The sequence below is a fragment of the Sphaerodactylus townsendi genome, linkage group LG11 (assembly GCF_021028975.2).
Source record: "Sphaerodactylus townsendi isolate TG3544 linkage group LG11, MPM_Stown_v2.3, whole genome shotgun sequence".
In the NCBI taxonomy this organism is placed as follows: Eukaryota; Metazoa; Chordata; class Lepidosauria; order Squamata; family Sphaerodactylidae; genus Sphaerodactylus; species Sphaerodactylus townsendi.
In genome coordinates, this window is record NC_059435.1 from 31,100,233 (window position 1) to 31,113,808 (window position 13,576).

Below are 13,576 nucleotides of genomic sequence, written 5' to 3' on the forward strand. Positions count from 1 at the left end.
AAAAATGCCAGTGATTAAAAGTTCAATTCTAGCTTTTAGGTATAGATACTAGTTCCCTTAAGGTGATAGTCATGCAAAGCAGTGGCTTCAATTCACAGGAGGCTTTCTGAGAATGAGGTGATTTTCAGATTCCCCCTTTTCTGCAGACCTCCAGCTCTCCGGTCCCCCTGGAGCAGCATTTCAGTGGTCATTTTTTGACCTGCAGCAGGAGGGGGGAGGTGAAAAAATCACATGCCAAACAGCTTGCATCAGTGAAGATCTTATCATGGGATCTAAGTCATTGTGTCCTCAACTCCAGAGGGTTCAGATGGGCCTGCCTGGCTCTTACTTTATTTATATTCCCATCAGAACTATGAGCTAGGCTGAGAAACCTGGCCCAAGGTCACCCATGGATCAATCAGATTCTAGTCCGCCACTCTACTACACTGTGGGTCCATACATACTAGAGATACCTGAAACATTAAGAAAAAGTATAGTTTTTCAAATAAAAACTCTGAGGAAAATCTGAATAAATTCTTCTGATTTGTTGCGTTGCAGATTTGTTTCGGGCTGATTCTACCTCATGGGTATTGCAGGTCACATTTCGGTACATTGAATGGCTGTAATAGATTAAAGTGCAGGTTTGCACATGTTCCAGAAGCTGGGAGCGGAAAGGTAAAAGCATCCTTTGAGAGAAGGGGAAAGCTCACATGTTTGTTGTTCATATAAAATACTTTATTCCATTGAGAGAGTACTAAGACAGAGTACTAATTAAAAGGCACATGGTGAGAGGCCAGGGTCCAAAGTTCATTAACTTTGTAGCATTCAGTGAATTAATCTGAGGAATTCCTGTTCAGCATACAAAATGTGGCTTGTTCTCTCCTTCAAAGCCAGGATTCTAAAGGAAGAGAGCAAACCATAGTTTGTCGGAACAATGATAAGCTGTAATTACCCCATGGAAGTATTTACTTTTCTGAACCACATGCAAAAGGAGTGGATAGGAAGGAGAGAGGCAGTACATGAGACTTAGGATGCCCTTGGCTTGTTCACATAATAAGAAACTATACTTGTAATTGCATCTAGTCCATGTGACATGCAAACCACAATTTACAGTGCTTACTCCAACTAGCCAGCACTCCAGAGTCTAGGTGCAGCGGCCTTCAGCTGTAGCTATGGTTTGTCAAATCAGATATTGTATCAAACCATATTTAACTTTCCTTAACTGGTTTGGCGTGATCCCTGAATTGAGCTTTGTTTAATGCATGCATTTCCAGAAGAAGTGAGCAGCTTTAATAGGGGGTGAGTGAGGACAATGAATAAAGTTCTAAGCTTGGATGTAGGAGTGGTAAGTTGCCAACTTTACTGAAGTTGTCATTAGAAAAACAAATCATGGTCTCTCAGTGTGATCTACATCAGAAGATTGTGATCATGGGAAGCATTTCAGCTGCACATTTGTAGAAACTCTTTATTCTTTACACATGCTAATCTAAGTACCTCTGGGGGAGTATCCAATATAGCTCTAATTTTCACCACAGCTCCACCAGTGGATATATAAATCCACAGTTCATGACAGAAGAAGCAAATAATTTGACAAACTTAAGGAGCCAGCCAGATTTGCAGAAAAATCTGAAAACATTAAAAAGGAGGGAGGGCGCAATTCCCCCCATGCTTCTGTCAGCCCACCATAATTTGCAGGGGCATGTTGTAAGAGGAGGAGGTGCAGGGGAGATGAAGACCCTGTGGGTGGGCAAGGGAGAGTGAAAACTACCATCACTCTGAGTGGTGGTGAGGGAGAGAGGCAGGCAGCACAGTGGGGGGGGGGCGGGGGGGAGGCAAGAAAACCAGTGACTTCTCCTCCTGTGTGGGTGGACAATCAATTAAAAGGGGGAAAGGATAGAATTTTCCTGAAGCTACCACCCTCCCCTCTCTGCTGCAAGGCAGTGTTGTATGTGGTGGGAGGGAGGATGACTGGGAGACTTGGGAGCACCCCCCCTGCTATTGCTGAGGTAGGTGGGCAAATCTGCAACAAGGGGCAGTGGGTCAGACAGAGCATGAGAACAGGATTCAGGCAAGTGAGTGAGCAAGGCCCCAGTTAGGGATCCTCATCCCCTGCAAGTTACTTTTCAGTTCACAACTTACCGCATATACTCGAGTATAAGCTGACTTTTTCAGCACATTTTAAATGCTGAAAAAGCCCCCCTCGGTTTATACTTGAGTATATTTATTTTATTTATTTTATTTATTAGTTCCACTTTTATACCGCCCTCCCCCAAAGGGCTCAGAATTTGCAGGGGCATGTTGTAAGAGGAGGAGGGGCATGTTGTAAGAGGAGGAGGAGGAACTAATAAATATACGGTAATTCCAAGATGGTGGCCGGAGCTGGGGCTGCTGTGGGGATCTGGTAAGCATGTTGCTGCTTTTTTTCTAACTCGCCAGAGAGTCGTAAAAACAAGCTGTAAGGACAGCCTGCATAGCATTACAACTAGGTCGTGTGTGTGTGTTAAAAGAAACAGGGGCATTTTTCTCCTAGGGGTTATTGGTGCATTGCATTCTAGATGAATACAATTCTTCATACAGTAGTTTACTACCAAATACTGATGTTGCTGAGGACAAAGACTTTCTTTGGAGCAAAGTTTAGGCTGGCATGGCTATGAATCCCAGAATTATTCTACATTTGGAGGAAAACAGTGGTTCATTTGTGTTCCTAGAGTGCTGGAAAGCTGCTCATACCTAATGCAAACTCTGTTAAGCAACTCTATCTCATCTTGCTCCCAAATCTTCTGTTTTTAGCTGCTACTGAGTCAAGTTCGAAGGCTTATACTTGAGTCAATAAGTTTCCCAGTTTTTTGTGGTAAAATTAGGTGCCTCGGCTTTATATTCGGGTCAGCTTATACTCGAATATATACAGTATTTGAATATAATAATGAACACAACAGTCAGGAAACATGAGTGAGAGGGGTGTCACGTGTACAGCATTCCCTTTGCAGCGTTCCCTTTGATTGGCATGTAGCCTATATTAAACTGGGATCGGTGAGCTTAAAATGATTTGTATTGTAGGAACATGTTCCTATTGAATAGAAGCTTGTAATATTTTTATTTTTATTTTCTAGCTCTGCAATGAAATACTTAAAAAATATATAAGTATTGGGGAAGTAGTTCTGCTACAACGTGCAGGTATGCTACAATGCACATATTTACTGTTATTTAAGCAACATATTGGGCTTGAGGAGTGATTTGCTGACTTTGGGTGGTTCCACATCAAAGACTGTATAACTAATCACAACTTCAGGCTTGCTTGCTTGCTTATTTGTTTGTTTGTTTGTTTGTTTATTGTCACCCTTCGTTCTTTACACCCAAAATGGATTGTGCCAATTAGAGCAATAGCCAGAAGATAAATTCAGCCATCAGTGCAATAATATGGGTTTACACAATTAAAGGAATTAACTCACTAAGCACAAGCAATAGAACTGTGTAATTTTTAACTCTCCAGGAACTTGCCTGAGGTGGGTTACAACATATTAAGGCATTAATTGAAATTAATTAAAATTCTGGAAATTAATTAAAATTCCAGGCTAGTTCATTCTCCAAAGCTAAGCAGGGTCAACTGTAGTCAGTATTTGGATGCGAGACCACTAAAGTAATCCAGGGTTGATATGACAATGGCAAACCATCTCTGAATATTTCCTACTTTAAAACCCCTCCAGGGTTGCCATAAGTCAATTGTGATTTGACAGCACTTTCACCAATTAAAATCTGGTTTTTAAAAAGAGAGCTCAGCATTAAAAAAGGGCATGAAAACAGACCCTCTGACAGCTTTAAATAAGTTTCCTTATATGCCAATAAAGATATTTGTATTTGTAATAAGTTTCCAACCTAAAATAGTATTAGAAAATCAACCGCTTAGTTACAAGCATGGGTGAACAGAAATGTTTTGGCCTGGAGCCTGTAAGAAAGAAACGTAAGTGCAAAGTGAGCCTCAAGGGGAAGGGCATTCCACAAACAAAATGCCACTGCTGAAAAAGTCCTGTCTGTGGTTGTCACCTGCACTGTTTCTGCAGGCAGCAGGAACAGGGAACAGGGCTTGTGAGGCAGATCTTAACTAGTGGGTTGGGCAATATGGGAAAAGATGGTCCTTCAGTGACCCTGGCACCAAGCCATTTTGCTCTTTAAAAACATTGCACCAGGCCTGGAAATAAATGTGAAACCAATGTAGATCCTTCACCACTGGTCTGAAATGATTCATATATTCTGCCCCTGACAATAGCCAGACTGCTGTGTTTTGGATAAACTGAAAGCACCAAGTGAGTCTTAAGTGAAAAGCCATTCCATAAGCCAAGTGCTGCTATTGAAAAAGCCCAGTCTCCGGTTGCCACCTGCACTACCACAATCAGAACGTGGAACACTGCGGCCAGTTCATACTTTTCAAGAAGCAGCCAAAGCTGTTAGATACTGCATGCCACAGAGGAGAGCTGGGTCTTAAACTATAGGTCAGGACCCAGTAATACCGCCAGGCTATGAATCTGTTCCTTCAGAGGGCGTGCAACCACTTCCAGGACAGGCTTTTATTCCTCAGTCCTTGAGCAGCTTTTTCACTGACCAGCAAAACATACAACAAATGATACTCTTATTATAAAACTGAGTGTAGTGCATATGACAAGGAAAGCAATGAAAGCTATCGAAAACATCAAGCATTAATGATGACCCTGTTCTCACTTCAAAAAGACCCTCCCAAATACTTCCATTTTACACATTCTGCAGTGTGCTAAAAATGTAGGAGCCTTCCTGTCAGGCCATTCCACAAGGTGGGAGCCACAGCAGAGAGGGTTGATCTTACCTATTCACAGGCACCTCCTTCAGAAAACTTTGCTCCGATGAGTGTGCATATCTGGCGAGGTGGTCTTGCTAATACAGACCACAGACTCTTTGAATTCAGGAGAAATTTAGCTGCTGTAATTAGTTTCTAAATGTCTGTCTGAAGACTTCTGTTCCAAGGTCGCAAGCAAAGGGACTTAGTACATATGAAGCTGAGGTGAGACTTGTTGGTACTTGTAGCGCTTGATGAGCCAAGCACGTATATTCCAAAGAGGGGCAGGGAATCTGTAGTGAAATATCTGTGGGCGGCTGTCCTACAAGTGAGAAAACTAGTGTTAATTACATTTGTGAGTGGCTAATATTTTAATACTGAAAATTAAAGCCTTATTATGGACAAAATATGAGATTAGAAGGGGGTCAACAGCATAAAAAATCATTTGTTGTGGAAAATCCAAATGTTCTTCAAACCAAAGCTTTTATTGATAGTGAAATGGCATTTTCCTAATACCACACACGATATTTTATTCCTTAAATAGAATTGGGTAGGAAACTCTTGAAAGAATTGGTACATATTAAGGCAGGTCTGATGAACATTTTGGCTTAGTAATTAATACCATTTTCCAAATTTAGCTGATGGTATGAACCAATAAATATTACATTGGCATGAGATGCTGAGGTACTCTGCTTGGGGGTGGGCTAGAGTATTCCATTAGGATTGTAAGTTTTTTAAGATCAGGAATTTACTGGAAAAGTTGCTGTTGTTTTTAAAACAAATTTTGAACCTGACATGGCTGTTTTCTTTCAGTGAAAACTGAAATAATGCTTGCTTACAGGAAATAACTAGGACTTGCCTGGGGGTGGGGGAGGGGGTATAGCTGTGAACATTAAAATTCCTCTCATACTTAAAATTGCTTTTTAGTCCACATATTTACAGAATACTACAGAGATATTACTCATGGGATGCAGTTGGACTCTCAAACGCTAAATGACTTGCTGAGATCTTTGCTCCAGTACTGTTTGTTGAAAGAATTATTTAATATACTCCACACTTGCATATTGATTAAAGTGCTGGTAAGAGACCTTCTGAAACACTTTAAAAGTCCTTCTGACAGTGAATGGATTTTATAATGTCTTGGCTACCATAATAAATGCTTCTACTTACTTTGGTATTCAGATCTGAGCGATTTTTGTAGAAGTTGTTCAGGCAACCTTTAAAATCTACAGAACTTGAGAACCACTATGGTGTAGTGGTTAAGTGGCACACTCTAAACTGGAGAACCAGGTTTGTTTCTCTATTCCCCATGCAGCCTGCTTGGTGACCTTGGGCTAGTGAATTCTCCCAGAATTCTCTCAGCCTCACCTACCTCACAAGGTGTCCTTCATGGGGAGGGGAAAGGAAGGCAATTTTAAGCCGCTTTGAGATTGCTTATGATAGAGAAAAGCAGGATATGTAAGCCAACTCTTTCTTCTTCTTGATTGTGTATGCGTGGATGCAGCTCCAAACTAATCAAGGTTGAAGGGTGCATCTTTAATTTAAAACTGTTCCCTGATTTCTGTGAAAGGGAATAAAATTTTAAAATCCCTTTTGTTGTGGATATATAAAGGGAAAGGCATGTCTCTGCAATAAAAAGGGTTAGAGACCTTTTAAAATGAGAGCTAGGAAATTAGAGAATGTGGTGCATGGACTGTTATAACACTGTGCAGTAGTCATTTAAAAAGTTAAACATCCACAGGCCAGAAGAATGGGGAGTGGGAAGGGATGGCCTCTTCCATTGGAAACAGCAGCAAGCCCCCTTGTTGTACCTGCATCCATGCTAATAGTGGGGAAACAGCACACACCTGTCTCCGTGTAGATGCCGCCCCTTTCATACACCAGAGAATCTTTATAGCTTATGTAAATGTGAGTTTTTTTCCCCACAACTTGCTGGGGGTTCCCAAATATAAATTATTCCACTGTGACATAGGATCCATATGGTAAGGGTAACTTTCAACCCTTGGAATCTTTGTAAATGGGTTTTTGACCTGAAATGCTATTTTAAATGCTGCTAATGAGCTGCTTATACTTCATGTAGTTAGCTCTAATGTTTAACTTGTTCTTGTTCAGCCTGACGTAGATGTTCTCCTCAAAGTGTTTGAAAGTGTGGCTTCCATGAAATTAAAAGAAGTAGTGCCTGAGTTAATTACCATCTCTTCTAAGGTATGGCAAATTGTTTGAGTCTTTCCTAAAAAGTTGTAAACTTTCTACTCCAGTCATTCTGCTACCTGTGTCTCTGTTTCTACCAATTACACAAAATGACATTCTTGGTGGGTTTGTTTGGTTTTTTGCATCTTCTGAGTCTTCTTTTTCTCCTACTGAAAACTAACTGGCAAGGTTACCTCTGGGGGGAAAACTAACTTTGAGGAAGCAAAGGATGACTAAGAACCCTGTTTAGGGAAGCAGTGATTTTGTTAGAAACAATAATTCCAGAGTACATCTATACTAGTGTTCCTTCCTATTTTGCTGTTGAATTAGACATAACCTTCCAATATGGCCACCTCCAGCTAGCTTGTCTTTATTGCCAGGCATTCAGTTTATTGTATTTTCAGTTGATACAATAAGATCACTGATATCAGAGCAGGAACAGATATTATAAATTATGATTGCTTCTTCTTGCCCAAGACCCATGTAGCAGGGGAGATCAGCTCCAGTTGCAAGCTAGAAGGAGGGGAGATCCCTTGAGAAGGTTAGGCCACCATCTGGCTGGTTGTGCTTGTCCAGGATCAGGGCTGGATAAGTCTAACCTTGTGCACTGGGATAAGCACCACAGCTAGATGGTGGGCCTGGCCTGGCTGGAGCAGCAGTGGCTTCTGGGACTGAATGCACGAGACTTATTTTACACATATTAACATTTCAATTCATGTAATAAAGACTGAATATACTGTAAGTGAAAGGTGGGGCAGTGAAAGGGCTAGCAAAAACATTTTGGAAAAATGCTGGCTACTTCGTAGAATCATTTGTGAAGGACAGTTAACAGGTGAAAAGTTTGCTAGCATTTACTACTAACCCCAATCCAAAATCCAGCCTACATACACAAGTTATTGTTTCCAGATGAAAAAGAGAAAGTTCTTTAAATCACAAAGGAAGTTTCACTGTCTTGCAATATGGGCCTGATAGATCAGGAAAATTGCTCTGTTAAATTTTCAAGTTCCCAAGGTAAGAAGAGCTATTCTTCTGGGGGATGACCGGGGTTGGGTATGTAAAGTAGCTTCTGTATTGTTTACATTGTATCTGCTATCCAATATACCAATCCAATATACCAGTATACAATTGAGGCAGGGCTGTGACCACATTCCATCAGGGCTCTCTGTGCATTGGTTCTAGAAGGTGTCATTTCCTGCTCTTAAGAGATCTTTGTACAAGCTGAGGCATCCATGGAGAAGATTCGATCCTGCCATTGCCAATTTAAACATTCTTTTGCATCTAAAGGCAAAATCAAAAAAATACCCCACGCCATCCTTTTTAACAACAGTACGCAGGTATTCATACTGGAAAGCAAGAAATTGGAATCCACTGTCTGCAGTAGCTGTTTCATGTCACTTCATGATGAATTCAGGCTTGTCTTTATGATAGTCATGGTATAACTGGTGTTAGCTGTGAGGAAACTATGAAATTTCTGGATTCTGCTGGGGATTTCATTGGTATAATCACCAAAATCTGCACAGATTTATCCATAGAATTCTGCCACCAGGCAAAGGACATAGATGTGTTTAACACTGACCTCTAGTTTTAGTAAGTTTTATTTCAGGGACGTTGATATTAATTCAGGTTTTTTGTTTGATACCATAGCTTGCTGATATTGGAATGGTTTTTGAATATGAGCATTTTGGCTGTATCTCAAAGTTCTTTAACCAACTGCAAGTTTCTGGTAAAGGAATAGATATTTTTATGTCCAGGTATGTACTTATTGCAGCTGTATTGCATCTAAAAAAATACATTTAGACTAGTCAAAAATGTAACTTAATATGCATTTTTCCAACTATGGGTGACTAAAAAGTTGTGTGTTTACATTAAATGCTGACATGTCACTTTTGACTTAAGGTGAATGGTCTGTGAAACATCCTATCATTAACAGCCTTTCTCAGGTCTTGGAAATTGAGGGCCATGACTTTATTGAATTAACACATTTCATTTCCGGCTTTTTTCAACTTTATCTACCATTATTATCTTTTCCAGTGTCTCCTTATAATGTCACCAAAAACTTCAGGAAATGTCATTTTATAATTGTTATAAATTATTTTGCATCTGAGAAATATGGTGCTTTACTGTGTTAGTAATATGATTTTATTGATGATATGATGCAACTTGAAGATGTAAGATACCCTGAAGATTCATGTGAGGTTTATTTGGAGTGCTAGTTTCAAAAATAAATAAAATATGTGATAGTGTTTTTAAATGGAAGCATAATGTGTGATAAAGTGAGTGATTTCAAAGAAAAAAGTCCTCATCTAATTGAAAATCCAATTTATTTTTGGAGCTGTGGGAAGTGAAAACTAGGGGTTGGAGGAAGAATTTCCTGCAGTTGCCTATGGAACACCTAAAGGAAAATAGATGTGCAGGAATCAGACTGGGCAGGTATCTGGGAAAACAGGCACCTTCTTGTCTCCACACACAAAATGTAATTAGACTTTTCATCCTGTGTCTTTCAAAACTGCTCATCAGGGTAACTCTATGCACCACTATGCAGTGATGTTTCAGCATCTCTTTGAAATTTAATCAAATTATATTTGGAAATACACTTTTAAAAGTGTTTATGATCACTGTGCTGTAGTTAACCACTTGTGTTACTGTAAAGGCAAGAAGTATTCCCATTGGAATTTCAGGCAGTATGCCCTTGGGTATGTGCTTTTCCTTGTGGTAGGCCAGCATGTGCTATTTCTGATTTGGGCAGCATACTTCGGGATTCCTGTATACAATGTAATTGTTAGTATTGTGGAAGTCTGTCACACTAAAAGAGCAGGAGATTGCTATATATTTGAAACATCTGCCCATGTGTAAGTATTTGCTAACTATACATTAAGTTTGAAGCAGGAATTTAAAATTGACAAGGACTTCTACTCAGTGAACTGTCAGCTGCACAGTGATTTTTTCCCCCTTCATAGTCCCTTCTGACCTAGGGGAAGATTATTTGTGGAATCACAGGACCCACACGGATGAACTTCTGTGCAGGTTGTGGGGTTGCAGTTCGAAGCGGGGAAGACTCTCTCTTCAACCAGTGCAGATCCTCTGGCAGAAGAAAACGGAGGGGCCAATTTCAAGTCCTCCTTGCTGCGACTCCCAATCCACGTGGTTGTTCATGCACATCCCCTGACCCTAGGAATAGTCTTCCCAGCAGATAAAATAGACTGAATGGGGAAGAAGAGGAACACATAGGAAACCAAGTTACCATCTGTTGGCAGATGTTTGGAAAAAGGCCAACAAAATGCTTGCAGTGAAGATTTCATATGAAATTGCTTGCTTTATTATGAAAAAGTTTTGTATGCCATGTTCTCATTTATGTTGAATGTAAATGAAAGAATTCTCAACAGATAATACAAGATTTGTTCCTAAGATTTCAGGCAAGACATTTCCCCACGAACAGCGTTTGCGACTTTCGTTCAGCAATAGCAGAGTTTCAGGTAATATACTTCTTGGAAAATATTGAGACTCTAGCCAAATTATATGGAAGTAGAATCTATTTGTATATAATACATTGGGGTGTCAAATAATTGACTAAGATACCTTGGGGAGCAAATGCTTCCCCCTTCACAAATTCATTTTGTGAAAATCAGAACTAAAAGTTGGTAATAAGATGTCCCCTGACTCTCTTCCTGACTCAAGGCCAAACTAGATGTTATGGTGTCTCCATGTCCAATTCAGGGATGCCACTGCCATTTTAAAATTGCCCCCCTGAAGGGGAAACCAAAGTGCCTTAAAAAATTTAAATAGCCAGTATTAGAGGCTTTAAAATGATATCTATGTCCTCAGATGAGACCTGAAGATACAGTTATGTCTAGTTTGACCCTTTGTTAAGGGTATGGTCCCTTCCTAGCTCTCAAGTAAGATTACATGACAGGAGTCATGTAAACATGCTATAAAAACCAGTTTGTCCATCAGTTTCATCTTTGTGCTAGCATGAAAAGTTTGTTGGTTCAGTTTTAGCCAGCAGCATCAGTTCACCTGACTTCTGGACATCGTTTACCATAATTACAGATTATACAGCCTTTGTTGTGATAATCATAGTTTATTCTTTATGTGATTAGAATGTTTGCACAGAGGATGAGTGATGGATGCCAGCTGTCCATCTTGCTCTTAATTGTTATGGTTTGATTGAAGATGGTTTTTATTAAGTATGCATGAAAGCTGTCCCTTTCGAGAGCCTGGCCTGCTTGTAAATATCAGGTGTGCATGTTTTTGAATGTCCAACCCTAACATAATAAACAGTTGCAGCTCTGGCAACCTCTTGCCTCTTACATTGTAGATCTTTTACAAATTCAGATTGGAGGATGATTGTAAAGTAACTCCTTTTTAAACCAGATCCTTGCATTTAAGTATCCTTTTAAAATGTGATGTGTGCAAGGAATGTCTGGTCTAGTAATAATTTTGAAAAATTATTAATTACATGAGAGGTACTATTCTAGCATAGACATATTCTCCTTCAGTGGGGTCTCAGTCATCTAGACTAATTAGATCATGTTCCCAGTTGCTCCAGGCAGGGCTATGCAAATTTGCAGCAGGATCTCCTGGACTGTTCGGGGCTGTTCTCCAAACATCCAATTTCCTGTCTCAATTATCCAGAGATCTGGGAAGGCAAAAGTTTTTTGGTGGAGCAGAGGAACCAGGATTTTGAACAATTGTAAGGAACAGCCCCCTATTGTCCAGGAGAGCCTGCTGCAAATTTGCATAGCTGTGCCTGGAGCAGCTGGGGCATGTGACCTAACCAGTCTGAATGGTTTTGCCCTGCTGAAGATAAGACACCTTCACAGTAAGTCTGATACATCATTTTAAAGGCTTTAAGGGCCAAAAAAATTTTTAAGATGATTTGTGTTGTAGGTTTTCTGGGAAGTTGGGGTGGAACCTCTTGTTTGAGAAAATATAAGTTGTGGGGGAAGGGCATGGTGACATGTTTCCTCCCCTAATGTGCAGCAATGAAATTGCAAACCAGGAAACCTTCAATAAACATGTGCAGTTGGGAAGTTCCGTTTGCTTCTTCGTTGCAAATCAGGATTTTACATTGTGATTTAATCCTGCATTAGAATCCTGGTTTGTAAACAAGAGACAGCCACAATTGCTGAAAGTTATCAGTTCAGACATTGCAACAAATCATAGTTTACTGAAGATTTCCTGGTTTGCATTTTGGGCACTGTTCATGACAGAAAAGGGTGAGTATGTGAGCCTGACAACTTTGGTTGTTCTTATCACATTTAACTCTAATAGCAAGGATTTTTAGTAAGTCCAAAAAAGCAGTTCAGAGATGATAGAACAGGGGGACAGAACAGTCAGTGTAGGAAAGACTTCTTTATCCCTTATTAAAGTAACAAGAGATGAACCATCTAACTGAGATTTTGTTCCTTCAGTAAGCAAACCTTTCCAAACAACGTTTTGCACATTTTACAAAAGGAAAAACTTTTGGGACTTCCTGATAGCCTAAGGCAGACAGTTCCGCAATGTAGGAACTTGCAGGGAAGACCTGAATGAATTGTGATCAGAACTCATGACATGCAATAATTGGATTTTTTTCTTTAGAAATTCTTCCTACTTTTTATATTGTTAAGTATTTGGAATGCTGGTTTTGTTAAATGAATTGATGATGGTGTTTCTTGATTATCATAAATAACTGTTTTCCATGTCTGAGAAACAATTAATTGCACATATATTATATTTTCGGGCCACATTGAATGGCATGTGTTGTAAATCCATGAGAGGTCTTGTGAAGTTTATTAGCTTTATGGTAGCCAAGAAGAAAATAAAAACCCAACTTACTGAATTCAATTTCTTGTTTCTGTTTAAAAGTGCAACTGAACCTCCCATTAAGTTAGTCATATTTGTTTTAAAGCTGTAACATACATGTATGATTCTTTAAACATTTCATCATTTTTTTTGGACAGCGTTGTAAAGATAAAGGAGACTGGACTAAACTGGGAGTTTTGTTTGTTCATGTGAGAAGAGGGAGTGAAAAATTCAACTTTGAAAAGTGCTCGCTGTTTGTTGCTAACATTCTAATCAACACTGTGAAGGAAGACAGATCAGGAGTTGCTTTTTGTGAATTTGCAGCTGCAGGTAAAATTTGTACAAAAGTGACAGATTGTTCACTGAGCACACAGTTAACTCTCAGAATAAAGGAAGAGTATATATTAAAACATAAATAATCCAAGAGATACATTGCCTCCCTTCTGCCTCCCTAGTACTGTTTGTCTGCCTGAGATTTATCCCCAGACAGGAAATCACTTTGTGTTGGTGATGGAAGGAATGCATCCATCATTTATCAATTTGGATTCTTTGTATGCTTTATACCAGTCAGTGAAACACCTTACAATTAGGCCATGGCTGTTGTGGGGGGGAAATAGCATTTGCCCCCTCTAATGGCTTGGTATGAAGTTCTACAACACTGCTACCATTTCCACCTTGTTGATGTTGATGGCTTAATGAAAACTCATGTAGTACTACTGTAACCATGGCCAAAATACTTACTGCCATATTTACCTTTGCAAATGTGAAAGGAATATTTGAGGGACTGATGCTGTGGTACATAGTTGCTTCCAAAGTCAG

The 13,576-nt window shown here is 39.7% G+C and overlaps 1 protein-coding gene across 1 annotated transcript in view; it reads left to right on the forward strand.

The window, feature by feature from the left end:
- Positions 1-13,576, forward strand: part of TOPAZ1 (testis and ovary specific TOPAZ 1) — a 55,642-nt gene that overhangs the window by 22,729 nt on the left and 19,337 nt on the right. Inside the window, exons 8-14 of the mRNA XM_048510476.1 lie at positions 538-654; positions 3,090-3,153; positions 5,711-5,862; positions 6,896-6,988; positions 8,618-8,724; positions 10,380-10,446; positions 12,916-13,087. Of these exons, the coding sequence (XP_048366433.1) occupies positions 538-654; positions 3,090-3,153; positions 5,711-5,862; positions 6,896-6,988; positions 8,618-8,724; positions 10,380-10,446; positions 12,916-13,087 (772 nt within the window). The remainder of the gene's footprint in view (positions 1-537; positions 655-3,089; positions 3,154-5,710; positions 5,863-6,895; positions 6,989-8,617; positions 8,725-10,379; positions 10,447-12,915; positions 13,088-13,576) is intronic.